The sequence below is a fragment of the Spermophilus citellus genome (assembly GCF_964194105.1).
Source record: "Spermophilus citellus genome assembly, chromosome: 17".
Lineage (NCBI taxonomy): Eukaryota > Metazoa > Chordata > Mammalia > Rodentia > Sciuridae > Spermophilus > Spermophilus citellus.
The window spans coordinates 39260446-39286074 of record NC_138199.1 but is presented as its reverse complement, the minus strand read 5'-3'; the positions used below and the strand labels follow the sequence as shown (position 1 = coordinate 39286074).

The 25629-nt window shown below is 34.0% G+C and overlaps 1 protein-coding gene across 3 annotated transcripts in view; it reads left to right on the top strand.

The window, feature by feature from the left end:
• USP32 (ubiquitin specific peptidase 32) overlaps positions 1–25629 on the top strand; it is a 174166-nt gene that overhangs the window by 65475 nt on the left and 83062 nt on the right. For all 3 annotated transcript variants that reach the window (XM_081272303.1, XM_081272302.1, XM_081272304.1), the window contains exons 3-5: positions 5322–5427; positions 10744–10862; positions 17902–18061. In XM_081272303.1, the coding sequence (XP_081128429.1) occupies positions 5322–5427; positions 10744–10862; positions 17902–18061 (385 nt within the window). The remainder of the gene's footprint in view (positions 1–5321; positions 5428–10743; positions 10863–17901; positions 18062–25629) is intronic.

Below are 25629 nucleotides of genomic sequence, written 5' to 3'. Positions count from 1 at the left end.
AAATATATAAATATGTCACAATAAATCCTGTCAATATGTAGAACTATAATGCACCAATAAAAATGTGGAAACACATAAAAAAAAAATGGAAACAAGAGTCTCTGTTGCAACCCACTACAGTCTTTGCCTGGGTTCCAAAGGAGTCTACTTGAGCTACATCTCTAGCCCAGTAATAATGTATTCTTAAAATTTTTAAGATTTTAATGTTCTCCCCATGCATGCAGAAAGATAATTGGGGTATTAAATATATTATTAGCTTGATTGTGGCAATAATTTTACAATGTATACTTATATTACAAATTTTATAATTTAAATACATACAATTTTTGTCTATTATGCCTAGCTCTTGTGAGACATTGGGTTCCATCCCCAGCACTACATATAAACAAACAAATAACTAAACAAATAGATAAAAGTATTTTGTCCATCTATAACTAAAAGTTTTTCTAAAAAATATACTCAAAACACACGTTTTAGACAACCAGTTATCTTTCAGAGCAATTAAAAGTTAAGATATTAATCTTATAACCTTATTTTTTTTAATGTAAGTACATGTATCTGTAGCATCATATATCCTTCAGCCTGAGTACTTTGTTTTATCTTTTTATGTAGTACAGTTTTACTGATATTGACTTCTGTCTTGTTTCCCTAAAAAAGTCTATGATTTCTTCCTTCTTTTTTCCTTTTCTTTCTTTCATGCTGGGAATTGGTGAAATACTCTACCACTGAGCTACATCCCAACCCTTTCCTTTCTTTTTTACCAATATTTTACCAGGTGTAGCATCTATGTTGAATTTTTATCATTTTTCATGCTCTAAATATGTCACTTTGATGACTTCTGGCTCATGTAGCTTTTTTTTTTTTTTTTTTTTTTTTTTAGTAGCTGATGGGCCTTTATTTTATTTACTTATATGTGCTGCGGAGGATGGAACCCAGTGCCTCACACATGCTAGGCAAGCGCTCTACCACTGAGCCACAACCCCAGCCCCTCATGTAGCTTTTGATGAGAAATCTGCTGTGAATCTTTTTCTCAATGAAGTTTTTTTTTTTTTTTTCCCTCTTCACTGCTTTGAAGATTTTGTCTTTGGTTTTGAGTAATTTGAATATGATTTGCCTAGCTGACTTCAGAGGTTAAAGGTATAATGTACTTGCCTGTTTCTGAGCTGCTTCTATGTGATTTTATGTCTTTCTTAGATTTATAAAATTGTCAACCTTTATTTCTTCATATATTCTACCCTATTCTCTTTCTCTTTTGGAATTTCAGTTACATATATAATATGTTATTGATATTGTCCCATAGGTTTTGGATTTTCTGCCTCATGCACACTTTCTTTTCCCTTTTTGTTACATTTTGGATGGATAATCTCTTATTGAGTTTGCTTTTGAGCCATTTTTCAATTTTTTTACTGTGTTTTTCTTCTCCCCTTGCTTTTTGGTGTGAGACACACACACACACACACACACACACACACACACACACACAATTTTTTTTGGGGGGGTGGCATGCTAGGGCTTGATCCCAGGGCCTTGTATATGTGAGGCAAGCAGTCTACCAACTGAGCTATATCGTCAGCCCTACAATTTATTTTTGAAAGAAGGGAGCTTTGCATAGGACCTAAAGACTGAGCTAAAGTAGTATTTATGTCTTTAGTGTGTGAAGTTGAATCAATCTAGTCTGCAATTTGAACTGTGATGGTCTTATTGTTAACTTCCATTACAGACTTTAAAATTCCAGTCTAGGTATACTTTTTTTTTTAAAGGTTTGGGGGCTCCTTGCCAAATAATTTTTCCAATATCTTCTCAACTCTTGACTGCTGATCTTCTCATTGTTACTGTACTCTAGAAAAATATTCTGTCTGCATTCTGCCTTCTCCTCTAGGTATATTTTGTTATTTCCTTAGTGTTTGCCAACACAATGGTAGAAGTAGGGAGTACTGGGTAGGGGGACATTCTCTGTTGCTGTATTTCCGTCTCAGATTTAGGCAGGCTTCATGTCCTTGACATGTTTTCCTCTTCTAGTCCCAAGGATAAAAGATTTTCGTGTTGCCTACTTCCAACCTATTTCCACCTGTGGGTATGGAATAAAATAGTTTATCAACAAAATTTTATTTTGCTCTTTTATTTTTATTTTTTGAAGGTCCAATCTTATTTATTTGTTACTTTTAAAATTCTTGTTTCTGATTGGATTCAAGTAGAAGCGCTCAGAGAAGACAGCCTGCATCTCTTGGTGATGTGTTCCTGACATTTTTCTTTGGCTTCTTTCATTTTCTTGGCCAAAAATTTGACATATTCTTATTTTTCTTAGTTTGCTGTTTCTTGAGAGCAATATGCTAGTGCTTGTGTTGCAGGACATGTGGAGTAATGAGACACTGAATCTTCCATGTTTTGTTTGAGTTTTTACCTTTCTTACATAGGGGTTTTCTGACAACATGTTGACAGACATCATTATCTTTAGAGAGATTGAAAACTTCGCAGAATCTGCTAGTTCTTTGGGATTTAGGCAGTGAGGATCAGTAGTATCCTATCCATTAAGTCTGTTCTTTTTTTTTTTTTTTTTTTTTTTTTACAGTAACCAAATCGAGAACACTCAGATTGGTATCCACAACACAACGCCAAACAGATTTGTACTTTCTTTCTACAGTATCCCTTGGTCTATAACAGAAATGCCCCTTAACTCTGTAGCAGGCGAACTTTGCTTATCATTACCGCCACTGATTCAGACCACATAACTCTTCCATTCTTCACTCAGCATCAGCAGCAACTTTCATGTAAAAAGTATGAAGTTTGTGTTCATCTTCTACTACAGTGAGTTTCTGGCAGCCAGTGGCTAGGAAGGGGGTTTTAGCTTTATCTTGATTTTAGCTTTATCTTGGTGCAGCAGGTTGCCTATAAGGTCCTGTGAAAAAGAACCATTTTGTTGTTCTTTTTTTTTTTTTTTAAGTTGTATATGAATTCAATGCCTTTGTTGTTTTTATGTGGTGCTAGGATCGAACCTAGTGCCTCACACTTGCAAGGCAAGTGCTCTACCACTGAGCTACAACTCCAGCCCCCATTTTGTTCTTTAATATATATATGCATGGTAGATTGCTCCTTGGTCCTGGGTTCAATCCTCAGTATCACCCCAGCAAAAACAAATGTATGTGTGTAGCATTTATTTTTATTTATTTTATTTTTTAATTCTGATTTGTTATATATGACAACGGAATGCATTACAATTCACATTACATATGTAGAGCACAAGTTTTCATATCTCTGGTTGTGTACAAAGTATATTCACACCATTTGTGTCTTCATACATGTACTTTGGATAATCATGTCCATCACATTCCACCATCATTTCTAACCCCATGCCCCCTCCTTCCCCTCCCACCCCTTTGCCCTATCTAGAGTTTGTCTGTTCCTCCCATGCTCCCCCTCCCTACCCCACTATGAAACAGCTTAATGATGGTTGTTTTAATGAATCATAGTAATAGCCATTATTTATCTGGTGGTTAGTATGTGCCCAATACTGTTAAAACACTTCATGAACTAGTTTTCTTTTTAAAGTCATGTTTGTTGAGATATAATTTATATATGGTACAATTACCCCATTTAGTTTTAGTTATATGAATTTTGATAACACAAATATAAAAATGACAACATATATATGGATATATATATAGTACTACCAACAAGATACAGAATGTTACCTTATTCTCCTCTACTTTTTTTTTAACTAATAGAAAATTTAATTTTAACATATTTTCATTTAACCCAATGGATTACCAACATAATTTGCGAAGAAAATAATTATTAGTAAGATAGTTCATATTCATATTCTTTGTTCTAGTAATTCTTTAGAATCTAATGTCTATTTAACACATAACACACCTCAATTCAGACTAGACACATTTCAAATACTCAGTGGCCTCCTGTAACCAATGGCTGCCATATTGGCTCCTTTCTCCATCTTTTACCTTTTGATGAGACATATACTGTAGTTAGGCTACATGATAAGTCCCTTTGTTATGTAGTTTCTTGTTGAGTTCATCAGAAAGGAACACCAAAGAGATGTACTTGAAATATACAAGAGTAGAGCAAGGTGTTTTATTCCTCCCTATAAGACTCTGTTAAACTGTGAGTTGGTTTCTACATGCCTTTGGTGGGAATAACTTCAGTTAGGTCAACTTCAGTTAGGTCACCTTCTCCTACAAGTTTTTCATAATGGCTCTATCTTACTTCACCTCCTACCTCTCCAAGTTTTTGGAAGGAAAGGTACTTCACAAAATTTGTTAGTTTCCCTCAACCTTTCTCTTACCTTTATAAATACCTTATTAAACTATTTTTACTCTGATATATCTTTTTCATCCTTGAATCTTGAATAATGGATTTTAAATTATAAGAGTAAAATATACCTCATCTCATATCACAGGCAATGTAATACACAGAAAATAGAGATAAAACTTTTAAAGAACATATTTGTGTAACTTAGTGAATAGAAATAGAAAAAAATACAAAATAAACAAAAACCTGAAAAATTAGATGATATTGTAGTTAAAATTTTTATGTGTAAAAGTTTATCAAAAAGAGTTGCAAGAGACATGAATTGTATGACAGGTCATTTTTGTTTATTTTTGATATTAAGCTTGATTTCTTGATTTCTCCTTTGGTTGGCTTTCCCTTTATTGTAGTTCTTCCCTTTGCAGATTTTCATTGTTGTTTTTCATTTCCTCCTCATGGAATATTTTGCCAAGAATGTTCTGCAGTGCAGGATTTCTTGCTGTAAATCCTTTTAGCTTTTGTTTATCATGGAAGGTTTTTATTTCATTATCAAATTTGAAGCTTAATTTTGCTGGATATTAGATTCCTGGTTGACATCCATTATCTTTTAGAGCTTGGTGTATGTTGTTCCAGGATCTCCTAGCTTTGGGTGTCTGGGTTGAATTAGAGAATGACTTTCTTCCAATGTAAATAATGTAAGTTTTACCAGGATTGAAGGAAGTTCTTTAATTGCACAAAATCCTTTTCACATTATCGAAGCTATTGAACAAAGACCTTCTTAGATAAGTACTCCAGGGAAAGAATAAATATTCAGTTGTGTGAACCTATAATATATTTACTTTAAAGTGATGATTATATTCTTGACTGAGCGCAATAACAAGGTGCAAAAGAGGGTGAAACTTAACATTATTTCACTAAATAACATTATTTCACTAAACTTAACATTATTTCACAAGAACCTTGTTTTGAGATGGAGAAAAGATTTATTAAAGGTGATAACCACTTCAAATTCTTCCATAACTAAAACATGCCCTCAAGTTGGTGTTATCATTTTCTTCTAGGTGATTTACTGTTCTTTTGGTGGAACATCCAAAGGGCTACACTTCAATAACTTAATAGTTGGACTTGTCCTCCTTACAAGAGGCAGAGATGAAGAGAAAGCAAAATGTAAGTACTTTTATTATCTCAAAATGATAATAATAATACACATGTGCACAGTAATTTACCTCAGAATTCTGACAGGCAAAAGGTTTGAAATATTTCTTCAGAGATACACAAGTAGCCACTAACCACTTAGAAAACTCTGAACATAATTAGTCATTAGAGAAATGTAAACTGGAATCACAAAGAGATACTACTCAAGGGTGGCTAAAGTAAAATTTAAAAGATAACAATAAGTATTGACAAGGTTATGGACAAATTGTAACTCTCATATATTGCTGGTGGCACTGTAAAATATTGTAGCCACCTTTGGAATTAGCTTGGCAGTTCTAATAAGTATTGTGTTACCAAATGACCCAGAAATCTTACTTATAAATATATACCCAAGAAAATATAACATGTGGTCTCAAAAAATACAAAAACATACACACATGTTCATAGTAGCATTGTTGATTATGATTATAATATAGAAACAATCCTACTATCATCTGTTGATGAATGGATAAATAAGATTTGTTATTTCTACACAATTTAATATTAATCTTCAATAAAGGGAAATAAACTTCTGATTCATGCTATGACATGGATGAACCTTAAAAACATTTATTGAGTAATAAATGCTAGTTATAATATGCCACATTATGATCCCATTTATATTAAATTTCTAGCTTAGACAAATCTCTAGTGGCAGAATATATTAGAGATTGCCAGGGCTTGGAGGGTGGGGGAATGAGAGTGGGTTGCTACTGGGTAATAGGTTTATTTTCAGGTTATGGAAAATATTCTGGAATTAATGGTGATTTTTTAAAAAAAAAAATCTTTATTTTTATGTGTTGCTGAGGATTGAACCCAGGGCCCCACATGTGGAGGCAAGCGCTCTACTGCTAAGCTACAACCCCAGCCCCATGTGGTGATTTTTGTACAATCTTGTGAATATAGTAAAAACCATTGTGTACTTTATAAAGGTGAATTTCATAGGGTATGAATTATGTATTTGTAAAGCTGTGATTTTTTTTTAATACCTCTATTTCATTTATTTATTTTTATGTGGTGCTGAGGATCGCCGCAGATGTGAGGCGAGCGCTCTACTGCTGAGCCACAACCCCAGCCCCAAAAGCTATGATTTTAAAAGCATTGTAATGACACAGAAGTAATAGTCTAATCTTTGCTTACTTTATCAACCAAAAATGCACTTAATAATGTCTTATGCTTAATAATTAAAAGTTCACTTAATAATTCTTGCTACAAGTTTTAATTATTTTAATGGTTTTACTTATAATTTCAGGAATTAATTTTATTAGATGAATTATCTAAGCTTAGAAGATGTTAGCACCTTTAAATTCTACTAAGAAGGGAAATTCTATTACGAGAGGGCATCATTTATACCCACCCCAAAATATGAAAGGGGTTATAGTTAATTATTGTTTATTTGTATTTCCTGGGGTTTGGATTTATTTACTTATTTTAAAATTTCATTCATTTAATTATTTATAAAGTCTTCTGTGCACTGCTTCTTTTCTTTGACTACCCCAGAGACAAATCTGGTTATTAAAATCATTTAGAGCAATGTAAATTTCATTGATGATTTCCCTGGGGAAGTATAGAAGGCTGTTTATATAAATAGAATGTAACATTTTGCTCCTCGTTTTGATTAGGTTTTAATCCTTGGTCACTGGATACTGCAGTTTTCTCTCTTTTTCCTCCCTTTTTACTCTACCTGCCTACGTTCTGTACCCAAATTTCAAATGTTGAGATCCTAACCCCCAAGGTAATGTTATTAGGAGGTAGAGCCTTTGGGAGGTAATTAGGTCATGAAGCTAATCATAAGTGCCTCATTCATTGAATGAGATTAAGTGCCATTATAAAAGAAGCCTAGACCTCTTGCTCCCTCCCCCAAGTAAGAATACGGTGAGAAGATGACATCTGTGAACCAGGAAATAGTTCTTCAACAAACACCAAATTTGTTCACTCTTTGATCTAGAACTGTTTAGATTCCAGAACTTAGAGAATTAAATATTTGTTCTTTATAAACCATCCAGTTTATGGTAGTTTCTTATAGCAGTTCAAACAGATTAAGACACTGCCCTTAGCCTGGTTCTTCTAAATCTCTTATTATCCTTTTTCTTGCTTCTGAATCTAGGCTGTTCTTTTCATTTTTTTTAAACATTTTTATTGAAGTATAATTGACATATGACAAAATACACTTAAATAAAATGTACATTTTAATCTGTTTGGCACATATATATGCCCACTGATTATTTTACCATAATCAAGGTAATGAACATTAAGTTGATTTATGTGTTAGGATATAACTATGATCCTGTTTTTCCTTTTACCAGGCATAATGGAGCACACCTGAAGTCCCAGCAATTTAGGAGGTTTAGGCAGGTGGATCACAAGTTCAAGGCCAGTCTCAGCAACTTAGCGAGAACCTGTCTCAAAATAAAAGAGGATAGGATGTAGCTCAGTGTAGCGTATTTGTGGGTTCAATCCTTACTACTCCCGTATTTGTGGGTTCAATCCTTAGTACTCCCAAAACAGATAAATAATAACAAAAACCCAATACAGAACACAAACTGTCTCTAGGCTGCAGTAATTGAAAGAAAAAATTTTGAGTCAGATGTGGTGGCATACCTATAATTCCAGTTACTTGGGAAGCTGGGGGCAGGAAGATTGGAAGTTTAAGTCCAGGCAATTTAGGGGAGATAAAAGTGTTGGCAAAAAAAAAAAAAAAAAAAAAAAAGTCTAAGGCTCTATCTCAGTGATTAGAGCCCCTGGCTTCAAACCCCAGTACTGCAGTCAATCAACAATTATCAGTTTTTAAAATAAAAATTTGATGGTCATAAGCATGAATATATTTATTTTTTGGTGCTGGGGATTGAACCCAGGACCTCATTCATGCTAATAAACAAATGATGTACCATTGAAGTACTCCCCAGCTCACATGCATACATTTTTAAAGTTTCTCCATTTTTATTATGAGTGTTAATAGTTTTTTAGGGCTGCCATATTTTTTTTTGTCTACAGCATTTTTTATTTGTTCTTTTTAGATATATACATGACAGTAGAGTGTATTTTTTGAACATTTATTTTTTAGTTATAGGTGGACACAATATTTTTATTTTATTTTTATATGGTGCTGAGAATCAAACCCAGTGTGTCATGAATGCTAGGTGAGTGCTCTACCTCTGAGCCATAACCCCAGTCTCAGTAGAGTGTATTTTGATATATAATGGAGTATAACTTTGCATTCTTGTGGTTGTACATGATGTAGATTACACTGGTCATGTATTCACATATGAACATAGGAAAGTTATGTTTGCTTCATTCTTTCTTCCTATTTCCATCGCCCCACTTCATTTCCCTTTGTTTAATCCAATGAACTTCTGTTCTTCCCTCCCCCCTCTATAGCTGCCTTATAACAAAGCAGCACAGATCTGTGGCTTAAGACAACGGGTGTTAATTCTCTTATAGTTCTGATGGCTCTAAATCTAAAATTGAAGTTTCAGCTGGACCATCCATGCTTCCTCTGAAACATATATGGGAAAATCTTTTCTTCCTGCCTATATCAATCTTTGGTATAGCCCTTGACTAATACCTGCAGCTTTCCAGTCTCTTGTCTCTCTCATCGTGTGTTTATGTCTTTCCTTCCTATTATAAAGACACCAGTCATATAAGATTAAGTCCCACCCTAACTATCTCATCTTAATTTAATTATATCTGCAAAGATCTAGTTCCAAATAAGGTTACATTCATAATTAAAATCTATCCTGTGTGTTTTGTGCCTTCAACCAACTGTGGGAAAAATATTGCATTTGTATTAAACGTGTACAAACTTCTTTCTTGTCATTTCTTTATTTATATGTATATGTTGTATTAGTTATTATAAGTAATAGAGATAATTTAAAGTATAGGGACATGATATGCAGAGGTTGTATATACGTACTATATCATTTTAAAGGGACTTGAATGGATTTTGATATCCTTTGGGTTCCTGGAACCAGTCCCATGTGGATATAAAGGGGCAACTGTACTTGAAGATTAGGACTTCAGGATCTTTTACAAGATACAGTTCAACCTATAACAACAATGTTTCAATCATATCTCATGTACTTTAACCTAGATTTATACAATCTTAACATTGTTATCCCAGTTTTGGATTTTTTTATATTTATTTTTTAGTTGTAGTTAGATACAATACCTTTGTTTTATTTATTTATTTTTATGTGGTGCTGAGGATTGAACCCAGGGACTCACACACACTAGGCGAGAGCTCTACCATTGAGCCACAACCCCAGCCCCCAGATTTTGGATAGAATATTAGACTGAGATGAAGCTTTCTAAGTATTCCTGAATGATTACATTCTTACCCTTCAGAGAGATTATCACTCTCATGAATTTGGTGATCATTCATTCTTTATGCATGGCCTTATATTTTATGTTTTTTATCCTTAAATGTATTTTCAACTGGTCTGTAGGTCCTAAATATTTTAATAAATCAATAGATTACTTTATAGTTTGCTTTTTCTCTGAATATTTTAAAATATCCATCTTGAAGAACTTAGTTTCTCTTAAATGCTAAATGATATTTCTTTTTGTGTCCTTATATATCTCAGCTTCCTTTTTTAAAAAACTTTTTTTTAGATGTTGATGGACCTTTATTTTATTCATTTATTGATATGTGGTGCTGAGAATCAAATCCAGTGCCTCATGTGTGCTAGGCAAGAGCTCAACCATTGAGCCACAACCCCAGCTCTCTCAACTTCCTTTTTATCTTGTTAACAAACATTTATCTTTTTTCCAACTTTTAGTGAACATCTTGTATTTTATGCACAGGAATCAGAGTTTCTGAAGGATTGAAGTGAAATTACATGCAAGTGGAGTCTTTAGCATACATCTTCATCTTTACTAGATTTGGGCAAATTACTCTCTATGGTTGTTGCATTTATTTATACTCCCATTTACGTTGTATGAGACCCTTTTTCTTTCAGCCTTTGCTAACATGTGGTATTGTCAAACAGACAGTTTTGCAGATTTGGTTTGGTGTTTTCTTGTTTTTGCACTACTGAGGATTGATCCCAGTGTTTCACACATACTAGGCAAGTGTTCTTCCACTGAGCTACATTCTAATCCCAAATTTCATATCTTTGAAAGATACCACATTGCCATTTTGTATTGCTCTTATTTTGGGGGAATAAGTTAATTTGTATTTAGAAAGTCTCAGCTCTAATAATCACTCAGTTATTTCTTTTCTCTCCCTACTTCTACCTGGGTATATTTGTTCTATTTAAGAATAACTTATTTTATCTTTTTTTCTCCTAGACATTTTTAGTCTCTTTTCAAGTGAATCTGGGAGCTATGTTGTACGGGAAGAAATGGAAAGAATGCTCCATGCGGTCGATGGTAAAGTTCCAGAAACACTCAGGAAGTGTTTCTCAGAGGTATATTTAAAGATGAACATTCATCCCTTCTTGGTGTCGAATTGTTAACTCTTAGTTGTGTAATATCTCTATTCATGATGAATACATGTTTATGTTCAGAATATTCTTGGTGTTTTTAAAACATTTTTTAATTTGTTTTTTTTAGTTGTACATGACAGTAGAATGTATTTGGCATATTATACATATATGGAGTATAACTTCCCATTTTTATGGTTGTACATGATGTGGAGTTACACTGGTTATGTATTCATATATGAACATAAGAAAGTTATGTCTGATTCATTCTGCTGTCTTTCCCATTCCCTCCCCCTCCCCCCACACACTCCCTCTTGTCCAATCTAGTAAACCTCCACTTCCTCCCCCCAATCTATTGTGAGTCCGCATCTGCATAATAGGACATTAGGCCTTTGGTTTATTGGGATTGGCTTATTTCACTTAGCATGAGTCTCCAGTTCCATCCATTTACCTGCAAATTCTTGGCTTTTTTTTTTTTTAATATTAATTTGTTATATATGACATCAGGATGCATTACAATTCATATTACACATATAGAGCACAATTTTTCATATCTCTGGTTGTACACAGAGTAGAGTCATATCCTTTGTGTTTTCATACATGTACTTAAGGTAATGATAACCATCGGATTCTACCTTCTTTCCTACCCCTGTTCCCCTCCCTTTCCCTCCCTCCCCTTTCCCCTTTGTCCTATCTAAAGTTTATTTAATCCTCCCATCCCCCCAAAAAAAACAACCACTTAGTATTTTAAAAATAATTGCTTCAACTGTTTATGCCTTTTATGCCTCAACTGCTGTGCTCAAAGGTCCTCGAATCTCATTATATTTGAGATATATGGGATTGATATATAATATATATACACACACATGCTACATTTGTGAATCTGAAAATTCTCAATTCTACTGTAAAGACAACTGTTTATATTTACATTATAATGAAAAGCACTCCCATATTATTTAACTGACACCCACATACACACAGGATTCTGCAGAACCCTGCAATAGTGCTTATGTTGTGGGCTACTGCTTTTCATCATGGATATACAGGTATATCATTCATTGGCCTTGAGCCATTCTGTGATATCAAACCATTCTATTTTACTTAGTGGATTTGCATAATGAAATATTTGGATTGAAATTTGTCATCTTTGTTTTCAAAAATAATTTTCATTGTATCTCTAATAGTAGAGAACCGAAGAATAGAGAAGCCAGGCATAATGGTGCATGCCTGTAATCCCAGGGCTCAGGAGACTGAGGCAGGATCACTACTTCTAGGTCAGCCTTGGCAATTTAGCAAGACCCTGTCTCAGAATAAAAAATTAATGAAAGGAGTGGAATACATATATAACTCAGTGGTAGAGCATTTGCCTAACATAACATGTCCAAGGCCCTGGGTTCAATGTCCCTATCCCTCAAAAAAAGGAAAACTAAAGAGTGAAAACAAACAGTAGAGAATGTGCAACCTTACCACCCCCACCAAAAAAAATTATTTTATTTTTCTTTTCTGAGGTCTGCTATTATGTGAAAAGTCCCTAGAGGTGGTAATGTAAAAACCCTTTTAGAAATTTCTAATCCTTTCATGGATTACTAATGACTACCTTCTTTCTTATGGGTGACTGTTTGACCTACTTTCATTTCTCTAATATGACAGTACTTAATTGGTCTTGCTTTTTTTCAGGGAATTCAGCTTTATGGCGTACTGCAGCCATATGCATATACCTGGTTCTAGTATCTGTTTGGACTATCTATTTTAAACTACTTAGCATCTGGTTTGAGATTCTTCTATGTTGATAGCACCTGGTGATTTCCCTTGTTTACTTTTGAACTCAGCTGTGAGTTTTTGGTGGTTATTATGGTGTTACATTTTATCCAGCATTTCTCTGTGTTAGGTGTATAACACATAGGCCTCCTACATTTTTGGTTCTACCAGATTGACTGGAAGTTGCTGTCATAGTATTTCAGTACTTCAGGATAAACTGGGCTATGGTTTCTTTGTCTTATCTGTTTCCCATAATAAAAATTTGCTACCATGGCCAGAAAAAAAGTAATTTAGTCTTTTCAAATCTAATTTGATTTTACATAAATATGCCAAATACATTACTCTTCTGCTGCTTTTTTCAGGAAGAATATATAGTTTTTCATTTAAATACAGTTTATGCATATTCTCCCATTTTATAAATGAAAACTCAATATGTTTGGTCACCCAGTTCCCTAAAATTAGGCCTTATAGCAGGCTCATGTATTAAGTGATGATTAGTCCTATAGGGAAAAATAAAGTAGAATGAATGGAATAGATGGTGATTGGGAAACAGCAACTGAGTGTTGCCATTTTATATAGGATGGTTAGGAAAGTCTGTCAGAAAAAATAAAATCCAAGCAAATAATTTATAGGAAATGAAAAATAAAATCATGATGATACATGGGGGAATACCTTCCATGAAGAGAATGCACAAAGGCCCTGAGGTTTAAGTATGCTTTTGCACATTCAAGAAACAATAACAAGATCAATTGATTGATTTATTAATCGATCAATAGATAGATACTGGGGATTGAACCCAGAGGCACTTACTCACTGAGTCACATCCCCGGCCCTTTTTAATATTTTATTTAGAGACAGGGTCTTGATGAGTTGCTTTAGGGCCTCCCTGAGTTGCTGAGGCTTGCTTTGAACTACTGCCTCAGTCTCCTGTGCTGCTAGGATTATAGGCATGTACCACTGTACCTGGCAACAAGACCAATTTAGTTGGAATAGATTTAGAAAGGGAACAGTAGGAAAAAAGATCATTGAGGAGTGGAGGGTAGATTATAATGTGAGTTCTTTGAATTTTACCCTGAGTCAGATAGAAAAAAAATTTAGTGAGATAGAAACCCTGTGTTACGAGCAGAGGTATAATGTAATATAAGGATTTAAAAAAAAAACAAAACACCATCACTTTGTATCTTATGTGGAAGGAAGTCTTAACAGTTCAATTTGAGCTTATCCATATAGTTCAGTAATAGAGGAGATATCACCTAATCATTTAGAGTAGTGGAATAGCAGCAGGGTGATTAGAAGTTTTTAGATTCTGCATTTTGAAAGTAGATTTGACACATCTTCTCTTGTTTTGATTATGGGTTCATACAGAAAGTAGAGGAAGCTTAATATAGTGAAAAATTGGAGATGCTGTTAACTGAGATGACTAAGACTATTGGAAAAGGAGGCTTGGATATCAAGAGGGATTTAAGTAAACTTGAGAATCCTGTAAGACACTGGTATGGAGTTGTCAACTGTGCTTTTACAAGTAAAAATCTGTTGTTCACAGGAAGAATTTATTGGCTTACAGGTGAGGATGAGCTCATCTAGGATATCTAGATTACCCAAAACAGATCAGAAGAATGACTCCTATACTCCAGTGCTTAGAAATTTGTAAGATGAAGAGGAATCAAAACAGGACCCTAAGAAAATGGCCTGTAGTATCCTGAAAGCCAAGTTACTCTAGCTACTAGGGAGGCTGAGGCAGAAGGATTGCAAATTTAAGGCTAGTGTGGGCAATGTAGTGAGATCCAGTCTCAAAATAAAAAATAAAAAGGGCTGGGGATATAGCTTAATGATAAAGTGCCCCTGGGTTCAATCACCAGTACTTAAAAAAAAAAAAAAGAGAGAGAGCGCTTAACTATGATAAACATATTGAAATGTCAAATGAGTTGACTTTTGACTGTTGAGAAATTGTTATTAGATTTGTCAAAATGCAAGTAGGTAATTGGTGTTAGATCCTATGCAATTGAAAAAAAAAATCACTGGAGTCAAGATAGAAGAAGAAATGTGCTCATAAGAGGAAATTATGTTGGAGAGCATGAAATGTTTTAAAAGTGCAATTGTAGGAGGGAGAACTCTTGTTGTAATAAAAGATCATAAGGTGGAGGGTCATGGGTATATTCAGTGGTAGAATGATTGCTGTGTTGGTTATCCAACATCCATCTCTCTCTCTCTCTTTCTCTCTCTCTCTCTCTCTCTCTCTCTCTCTCACACACACACACACACACACACACACACACACACACACACGAAGAAAAGAAAAAAGCCTGTTAAGACTAAATTAGCTTTAATTGCAGTTCTAGAATTGGACAACCCTTTATTAATCTAAATAAAATAGAACAAGTGTTCTGATGGGTTTTATAGACAGAAAAGGGGCTGGAAAAGGCAGATTGGTCAAAATCACTTCCTTTGTAAGGTGAGAATAGGGCAAAGGAACGATGAAAACTATCTAATTGGTTAACATCAGTGTACTTCAGGTTATCTTTTTGTGAGGAATAAAGCTGAGGGAACTTAATTGTCATTCAGTTGAAGCTGTTTTGGACGTTTGATTATTTTTCTATCCTGTTTTTTTTGGGGGGGAGTGATACTGGGGATTGAGCCCAGGAATGCTTCACCACTGAGCTATATCCCCAGACCTTTTATTTTTTATTTTGAGACAGCGTTTTGCTAAGTTGTTTAGGGCCTCATTAAATTGCTGAGACTGGCCTCAAATTTGCAGTCCTCCTCTCTTAACATCCAGAGTCACTGTGAATGGCTTCATGCTGATTCTTTTCAAAGGTCAGATTTGGTTTGGTTTCTTGGCACTTTAGTATGAATGGCTCCATTTTGATTTTTCATCTGTTCTTTTGGGGTCTAGCATAAGAGTTTATTCCAAAACAGTGGCCCCATATAATTTTTTTTAACACTGGGTTGGTGTTATTTTTAATGACAAGATTTTTTAAAGAGATTAATGAAATGCAAGGTTTTGGAAGGCTCATATATGTAATTACTGGAATTATTACATAACCTATGTTTAGTTAAAACCTAACACTGAAGAAGTAGGGTGTAGCTCAATGCTAAAGCACTTGCCTAGCATGTGTGTAGTCCTAGGTTTAATCCCCAGGGCCACAGAAAACAACCCAACACTGATAATGTTATCTGATTCAATTTTTTGATATATTTACCTGGTCTACTTTCTTAATAGTTTGTCTGATGATTGCATCCAGACTCTTGATATCCAAAATAGCATATTTTTCATATCCAGTTTATTTATATTAGAATAAATTTATTTGTACCTTCTACAAAAAAAAAATATATATATTTTTTTTAATGTGGTGCTGAGGATTGAACCCAGGGTCCTGCACATGCTAGGTGAGCACTCTACCACTCAGCAACAACCTCAGTCCCTGTTGTGTTGTTTTTTTATTCTTTAAGTTAAAAAACAAAACAAAACAAAAAATCTATGAAGAGAAGCACTATTGCTAAAAGAAGGACCTAGCCTCTAAATTAAGTGACAGGAGTCTCAGCTTTGTTTTATGCTTTATTATTGGCCTTGACAGATGAAGTTATAAAGGAAATTCCTTTTAGAGTTGTATTGTTTATTTTTTACTGATTTTCTTTGGGGGGGTGATTTTTTTTTCAGTTGTAGGTGAACACAATACCTTTATTTATTTTTATGTGGAGCTGAGGATCGAACACAATGCCTCACACGTGCTAGGCAAGTGCTCTCTACCACCGAGCCACAACCCCAGTCCCTTGGTTGTTGATTCTTAAAGTGGAAATTTATATCTGATATCATTTTTTGAAATTTTAGGAGTCTGTTGGTTTAATTGCCATTTCTGGTAAATGCCAGAAGAAAAACGGAGAAGACCAAATATATATTTCACAATATCATAACCATTAAGAAAAAAACTGCTACTTATAATTGAAGAATGCTAGTTTATTTAAGACTTATCCCAATGTCAGAGATTTTAGCTATAAAAATGTGCATCAGCTTTTAAAATTTATACTGCTAAGCTTCTTTCTAGACAGCTGTGGAGTAATTAAAAATATGGATCTCTCAACATGTTGGCAGTGTCCTCTTGTGTCCCTGCAGCAACTCTGAATGCTGTAGTTTTCCCTTCAGAAAATCAGAACTGTCAGTGTTAACTTGATTGATTGTATTGCACTGACATTAAATGTCCTGAAACTAATAGTCTAAACATAGCTGTATTTACTAGGATGCTACTGAATAGTGTTTCTATCATATTTCATTTTTAGGTTATTATTTATTTCTATCCTTTAATATTTGTATTAGGATTAGACCTGCTAGGCTCCTAAATTTCTTTCTCTTTGTATTTCCATGTGAGTTTTTTCCTTTTTCTCTTAGAAATATCAAGCCTTCACTAAACTTAGGAGCTCTTGTTCAAGCTAAGGGATTGACTTGGACACCTATGTGATGCTCCTTTTCAGCCTGGTTGCATTGTTTTTTCCTCTAGAGATTCAGGAATACAAATATTTGGAAAGGAAGCTAAGAAATGGAGATCAGCTTGCTTCTTTTTGTACTCAGGTTGGCTTGTGAATACTTGCCTTCTGGGATCCTGGTTGTCTACTCCAGGAGAATTCCTGGATAGTTGTTTTTTAATTTGCAAATGAAACTTAAGAGAGTTTAAATTCTATACAGATTTAATTAAAATATGCTAATTAAGACAAATTTCAAAGTGCTAAAGAGGGGGGGATAAGGCAAGTGAAAAATTGGATTTATTAAACATTGAAAGAAATATAGCCTACTGATTTCAGAATATACCTTAGCAAATAAAATGTGGCTTATTATTGACAATGACTACATCAATGAATTGATGAAATAATTTGCACTTAGCACATAGATTTTTATGCTGGGGCTGTAGCTCAGAGGCAAAGCACTTGCCTAGCATGCGTGAGGCATGGGTTCGATCTTCAGCACCACATAAAAATTAAGAAATAAAATAAAGGCATTCTGTCTATCTACAGCTATTAAAAAAAAAGAAGAAGAAGAAAAGAATGGCCTCACACATGCTAGGCAAGCACTCTACCACTGAGCCACAACCCCAGCCCAAAGTACAGTTATTTTTAAAAATAGTTTGATTTCCAAGACTAGGCACCTTGTAGCATTATTTATGTAATTCTTCCTTTGTAGATACAGTGTCAACTAGTTGTAAAGTTTAGGCTGTGTAGGATTTAAGTAAGATACCCTAAAATTTGACTGAATTTATTTTTATTGTTTTAATTTTAGGGTGAAAAGGTAAACTATGAAAAGTTTAGAAATTGGCTTCTTCTAAACAAAGATGCTTTTACCTTCTCTCGTTGGTTACTGTCTGGAGGTGTATATGTTACCCTCACTGATGATAGTGATACTCCCACTTTCTACCAAACTCTGGCTGGAGTCACACATTGTAAGTAATGGCGTTTCATTGTTTTCTGTTTATCTCTTAATGTAATTACCTGGTAATATTAGAATATGCTTTTGAAAAAAAAATTTTTGTCAGTGCTTTCCCCCACCCATTATATAATAAAATGAAATACTGAAGCATATAGTAATTAGCCCTTGACATATTATCTTTAAGCTACGTTTGGTTACTTGTGATGCTACAACAAATTACCACAATTCATAAACTAAAACAGGAGACATTTATTCTCTCACAATCTATAGGTGAAAGTCAAGGTATTAACTGGACTGTGTTCCCTCTAAAAGAAGAATCCAGCTGTGCCCTTTCCAGTTTTTGATGACTGTAAGCATTCCTTGGCTTGTGGCAGCATCCCTTCATTCTCTCTTTCACATGGCCACCTTGGGGTATTTCTCTGTCCTTTCCTCTAATCATTGGATTTAGAGTGGTGCCTAAATGCAGGATTTCACTTTAAGTTCCTTAACTTATTCCATATGCAAAGTTCCTATTTCTGAGTAAGGTCACATTCTGGAGTTGTAGTGGTCGTGAATTTTGGTGAGACTGTTCAGTTCACTACAGAATCCTAATTTTTAATTTCTGTTGTTCTTTCTGGTAGTTTCAAAAGCCTGATTACAGTCTGCTTTTGCTTCTTCCTAGCACTGGAATTCCTTTCCCTTAGCTTCTACCTATTAAATTCTAGTCATCCTGGAAGACTTTACTGATATACCCCCTTCCGCCAGCATTTCTTTTTCACGAAACCTTTTCTTGCCTTCCTATCAGATATCATCTCTCCTTTCTCTGAATTTTCCTGACTACTTACTTATACCCTTCAATGACTTATCACTTTCTTCCTGTAGTAAAAGGATTTGTAGCATTCTGTTCATTCATATATCATCTCTCCTAAATCATAGGATCCTTTCAGGCAGAGTCTATATGATTATTATTATTATTATTATTCCCTTCTCCCAGTGCCAAGTATAAACAAATATATATTCACTGAGTAGAGAACCTTGGGAGTCAAGTGATATTTATATCTATTCTTTTGCATGACTTATAATCTTATACTAATTACACACTAATTACTTTCTCCAATTTTTATTCTATAGTTATCAGAAGTTGTGAATGATAAATTCTGGTAATGATTCAAATAGTTTTCAGTTCCCTTGTCTTTCCATTTTATCTATCTATCTATCTATCTATTTATTTAATTTATTATTGCTGTACCAGGAACTGAGCCCAGGGGCTCTTTACCACTGAGCTACATCCCCAATACTTTTATTTTATTTTTTAAATTTTGAGATAGTTTCTCACTAAGTTGCTTAGGACCTTGCTAAATTGTTGAGGCTGTCCTCAAACTTGGAATCCTCCAATCTCAGGCTTTCCAGTCACTATGTTTACAACATGAGCCACCAAGCCCAGTTAACCTTTGTTTAAGAAACTGATTTACAATTTAAGTTCAGAATTCAAGTTTTTATGGTTTAGTGGATTTAATTTTTTTAATCAGGATGTTTACATTTTTCTATAATTACTTGGCATTTAAATACTAAGATTAAATTTCATTTTAAAAAATTTTGCTAAGTATCAACAGGATTCTTGATAAGTTAATCTTTAAAATCCTTTGTATTAGAGGGGCTGGGTTATAGCTCAGTGGTAGAGGACTTGCCTCACAATGTGAGGCATTGGGTTCGATCCTCAGTACCACATAAAAATAAATAAAATAAATAAAGATATTGTGCCCATCTTTTAAAAAATCTTTTTTAAAAAATCCTTTGTATTAGAGATAGACAAAGTTTGAAACAGGTTAGTACAGTTTATTACGTTCTTTCTTGTCTTCTCCCTGATCCATGGTATTTTGGATTTTTCTTGTAATAACCTATTCCTGTTCATTTTGCCATTATTTAAGACACTCAGAAGAGACAGACCAAAACTCTAAATATTATTAATTTTAATCAGCTTTTCACAATTTTAAATGTGTGTATCCCATCCTCTACTATTGTACATGAACAGACCTAGTCAAGCACACAGACTTGTATCCAGCTCTGAGTCCTCTCTTCTGCGTCTGAAGACTCTTACTAATCTTTGACGTGTCTACATTGTGACTAAATTGCCCACTAGTTCTAGGTTGAACTGTCACCTTTAACACCATTTGTTTGTCCTTGGAAAGCAAAATTCTTTCCTGTTTTGTTGCCTTTTATCTTAGTTCCTTCTGTTTTTTTAAATTTATTTTTTAGTTGTAGTTGGACACAGTACCTTTATTTCACTTATTTATTTTTATGTGGTGCTGAAGATCGAACCCAGGGTTCCACACGTGCAAGGCGAACGCTGTACCGCTGAGCCACAACCCCAGCCCAGTTCCTTCTATTTTTAAAAAATATTTTTTAAGGCTCACTGGTAGAGCGCTCACCTAGCATGGGTGAGGCGCTGGGTTTGATCCTCAGCACCACATAAAAATAAATAAATAAAATAAAGGTATAAAAAAAATCACATCAATCTTTTAAAAAGAATAGATTTTAGTTGTAGTTAGACACAATAACTTTATTTTTTTATTATCTATATTTTTTATGTGGTACTGAGGATCAAATCCAGTTTATCACACATGCTAGGCAAGTACTCTGTCACTGAGCCACAGCCTCAGCCCTTGGCTCCTTCTTTAAGTTAACTTTTTCCTTATTTTTTAATTAAAACACTTTTTTTCCCTTTGTAGTTGCTATCTGTCTTGCCTTCAGACTTCAGTAAGGATCATGTAACTCTGTTTTTAGTATCCTACCACATTCCTTTCACTTTATTTGGTTAACCCTTTACATGGTCTTCATGTACCTCTTTAAATATCAAGATCTTGATAGGTGCAGTGGTGGTCACCTGTAATCTGAGATAACAGGCTGAGACAGGAGGATTGGAAGTGCAAAGCCAGCCTCCACAGTTTAGCAATGCCTTGAGAAACTTAGTGTGACCCTGCCCCAAAATAAAAAATTAAAAGGGCTAGGTCTGTGACTGAGTGGTAGAGTACCCCTGGGTTCAATCCTCAGTACAAAAAAAAACAAAAAACAACAACAAAAAAACACTATATATTTATCTATCTTTATCTCCAGGGCTTATTCATGTTTGTGCTCCAAGAAAACCCTGTATGTATTCCTTTGTTGTATTCTACACTAGGTTAAAATGACCAACTTTCACTTCTTTCAGGCTTGAAACTTACTGTCTTATTCACATTCATTATCTATAGTTTTTAATACCATATCAGGCATATTATGTTAATGTTTTTATTAAATGTTTACAGAATATTATGTAATTGTTATGACTTTCTAAAATTTTAGGGCTGGGGATGTGGCTTAAGCAGTAGCGCGCTTGCCTGGCATGCGTGCGGCCCGGGTTCGATCCTCAGCACCACATACAAATGAAGATGTTGTGTCTGCCGAAAACTAAAAAATAAAAAATATTAAAAGTTCTTTCTCTCTCTGTCTCTCTCTCTCAACTGGCTCTTGGTCCTTTAAAAAAAATGTTTTAAAATTTTAACTGGCAGATAAATGTGTATATTATATGATGTTTGACAATAACTTTTGTACTTTTTTTCACCAAAAATAGTATACATGGTGGAGGCTTCTAATTTACCACATGCATATAGAACACTTACTACAGGAGGCACTAAACTCCTACTATATCAATCATCTCATTTAATGCTTGTATCATTTCTGAAGTTCATTTTATGTATATTCTACAAATGAGGAAATGAAGGCTCTAAGAAGTTAAAGAAAGTTTCTCAAGCTGTTAGGAGGCAAAACTGGGATGTTTGAACTCCAAAATATACACTTGTTATCATTTTAGGACTTAGAGACAGCTTATTGACATACAGTGGTTTTATTCTTTAATCTTTTATGAGTACCATGTAGTTGTAGATAAAATTGGTTGTCATGTAGTAGTTGTGGTTGTGGTGAGCCATCTTAAGACTGACTTCAGTTGCCCTTGCAGATTCACTTTTCTGATTGCCTTTTTTCTCCACCAAGGACTTACAGATTATTAGTTTTTCATTTATCTTCAATAATGATTTCATTTGATCCAGACAAGATTATTGAATGATTGCCCATTTAGCAACAGTGAAATAATAGAAATTTTAATATTATCATTTTATTATTAAGGATTAAAATTTATTAAGGATTGTTTTCCTTAATGTTGACCATATTCTGCCATAGAATTCAACTATGTGTGCTTATAATATCTTTCTTGTAAATATGTTTTCAATAAATTAAAATGGTTTTTGGAATTTTCCCAGAATGTTATCATAAGCGTGAATAAGCCTGCTAACTTAAGTGATTTCTTGGAGTAGTAGAATCTAGATTCTGAAGTAAATAGTGTCATATTTTGGTGAATTTTATGGCAAAATAATTCATTTTTAATATTCTTCATTTTTTACTCAATAAATTTACATTTCCCCTGTTTTATCATTTATTTTAATTGAAAATGTATATATTATTATGTTTTCTTCCACATTTTATAATGTTACAGCCTTCTTTAATTAGAGGAAAAAGCATTTCAGTGATTCGTAGACAATAAACTGCCTAGCAAATCTGTCTCTCTCCTTGATTATCTTATCTATTAGTGATGATGTAAGGCTTGGAGCCATTTTAAGTAGATCTCAGGAGGTCATTGTTTCTAAGAGCAGGTTGTTTCCTCAAAAATATTAAAGAACTGTGTTACCATAAGAAATCACTTTGCTATTATGCCTGCCTTTTTTGATGAGGATCTCTTTCTGGTGTTAAAGAGCTATTTCTGCAACTGGAACCTTCCTTGAGTTGAGAAAAGAAGTTGTGTTTTTCAAGGAGACTGATAAATATAGTTTCCAGACTTAAAAAACAAAAACAAAAAACAAAAAACCAATATCAGGCTCCTATGGTATTGCCCATACTGCTAAAATTTAAAACTCTTTCCAGGTAGGTGAATATTTGTAGTAGATACTTCAGCTTTAAAAAAATGAAAGTAAGGGGCTGGGGTTGTAGCTCAGCGGTAAAGCACTTGCCTAACACGTGTAAGGAATTGGGTTCGATCCTCAGCACCACACAAAAATAAATGAGTAAAATAAATATACTGTTACAATCTACAACTAAAAAATATTTTTTAAAAAATGAAAGTAAAATTAAAATTTTTTAGTTGTAGTTGGACATTTATTTTTACATGGTGCCTTGCATATGCTAGATGAGCCCTCTACTGCTGAACCACAACCCCAGCTCCAAAGTAAAATTCTTAAATAGAATTTTTGGCATATTTTAAAATTGTTTCCCATTCCAAAGTAATTATACCTTTCCAAATGTTACCTCATCAGGAATTTTCAAGGTAGTGTTAGTTATTTGGTTTATAAAAGAAAAACTATATGATATAGTATATATTTCTATGTGAAACATTTTTTATTTTATAAGTGTTTGTGATGGTCTTGTTTCAAATTTTAAAATGAGCCAGGGCACAGTGGCGCATGCCCGAAATCCCAGCAGACAGGAGGATCTCAAGTTTAAAGTCAACCTCAACAATTTAACAAGGCCCTAAGCAAGTCAGTGAGAGCCTGTCTCTCAATAAAATATAAAAAAAGGACTAGAGATGTGGCTCAGTGTTTAAGTGCCCCTGGATTCAGTCCCCAGTACCAAAAAAGTTTTTTTAAATAATTTATTCTATTGATATTTAAAACTGTGAATTAAGCTGGGTGTAGTAGTGCATGCCTATAATCCCAACTACTCAGGGGGCTAAGGCAGGAGTAGTGCAAGTTCGAAGCCAGCCTCAGCAATTTAGCAAGGTCCTTAGCAATTTGGTAAGATCCTATCTCAAAAATAAAAGGGCTGGAGATGTAGCTCAGTGGTAAAGTGCCCTTGGGTTTTATTCCCCCATCCTGCTAAATAATCAAATTAATAAGTAAAACTATGAACTAGGATTTTGTGTAATTTGAGAAATCATACATTAGGGTAGATTATAGAATAAAAACATTGGAAATCTCCTAAATAACCTGGGTGACAGTCAGTTAAATGAAAGTTTGATGATTAGTTATATAAAAACATGCAATTATGTATTCTGTTTTTCGTTTTTCTCAACTATCTACAATTCCCAATGTTTTTCATCCAAAAAAATGTATTACATTATAAAAAAGTAACAAATATTGCAAATGAAAAACTAAGCTAGTATTAGCAGCAAATTTTAAGCAGACTGGCAAAAATCAAAATTATAGCCTGGTGCAATGGCACACTCCTATAATCCCAGCAGCTGGGGGTGGGGGGATTGAGTCAGGAGGATCGCAAGTTCAAAGCCAGCCTCAGCAATTTAGCGAGGCCCTAAGCAAGTCAGTGTCTCTAAAATACTAAAAAGGGTTTGTGATGTGGCTCAGTGGTTAAGTGCCTCTGGATTCAATCCCCAAAATAAAAATAAAATCAAGATTATAATGGTAATGGTGTTTTAGGATGGTAGCATTAGTTGTGATACTGATTTTTTTTATACATTTTCTAGGTATTCAATAATAAAATTACTTTTATAATTAAAGTAACTTCATAAAGCAATTATAAATAAAACAAAGACTTTGGAAGTAGCTTAATTTCTGCAAGATTGAGACCTTAGTCTGTAGCATAGAGAAAAAGATGTTTGGTTTAGTGGTTGCACTAGGTGTTAATAAATTAACAGGTACTAATTTTCTTGCTCCTCTCCAAGGTTAAAGTGGTAAACTGATACAAATAATTAACAGTACAGAAAGTACAGAAATCTAATATAGCGTAGGTTGATTTCCTTTTTTTTTTTTTTTTTTGCTTCTTAAAATATTATCTTTAAATTTTGTCATTTCCTTGTTTATAATTGTTTTTAATAATTAGTGGGCAATTAGTTCCCTATGAATTCCAAAATATAGGATAACTTTATTATCATTTTTTAAAACATTTATTTTTTTAGTTCTAGGTTGACACAATACCCTTATTTTGTTTTATTTTTATGTGGTGCTGAGGATTGAACCCAGTGCCTCACATATGCTAGGCAAGCGCTCTACCTCTGAGCCACAATCGCAGCCCCTTTTATCATTTTGGAATAATTCATTTTCATAGATTTTGTGGATCATTAAGAAGATTCTTTGGGGTAATCAAGTTATGAACTTTCCAGGAGACTGTTCTGTGTAAAATGGAGTCTAAGTGGGGTCAGTGTACTTGACCTGAGGTACATATTGTCAAGACCTTTTTGTTTTCTGCTATTGCATATATATATATATATATATATACACACACACACACACACACTTATTCATTAAACATTTATTGATGAAGTGTTAGGATATAACTATGAACAAAACAGACCAAAATCTTGCTCTTGAGGAGCATGTGTTCTAGTTGGGAGAGAGAGCAATCAAACAAATAAGCAAAAAGTAAAATTTATCAGATGTTGATAAGTATTAAGGAGAAATGTAAAGCAGAGAGGAGAGATGAAGGAATAATATGAGTAAATGGAGTGCAGTTTGTATCATTTGAGAATGTGACATATGAAGAAAGAATAAAGAGTTGTGGTACCAGATACCTTAAGGAAGAGTGTTGAAAAGTTCTGAATCAGCGAAGTAGCATGATTCCGTTTAT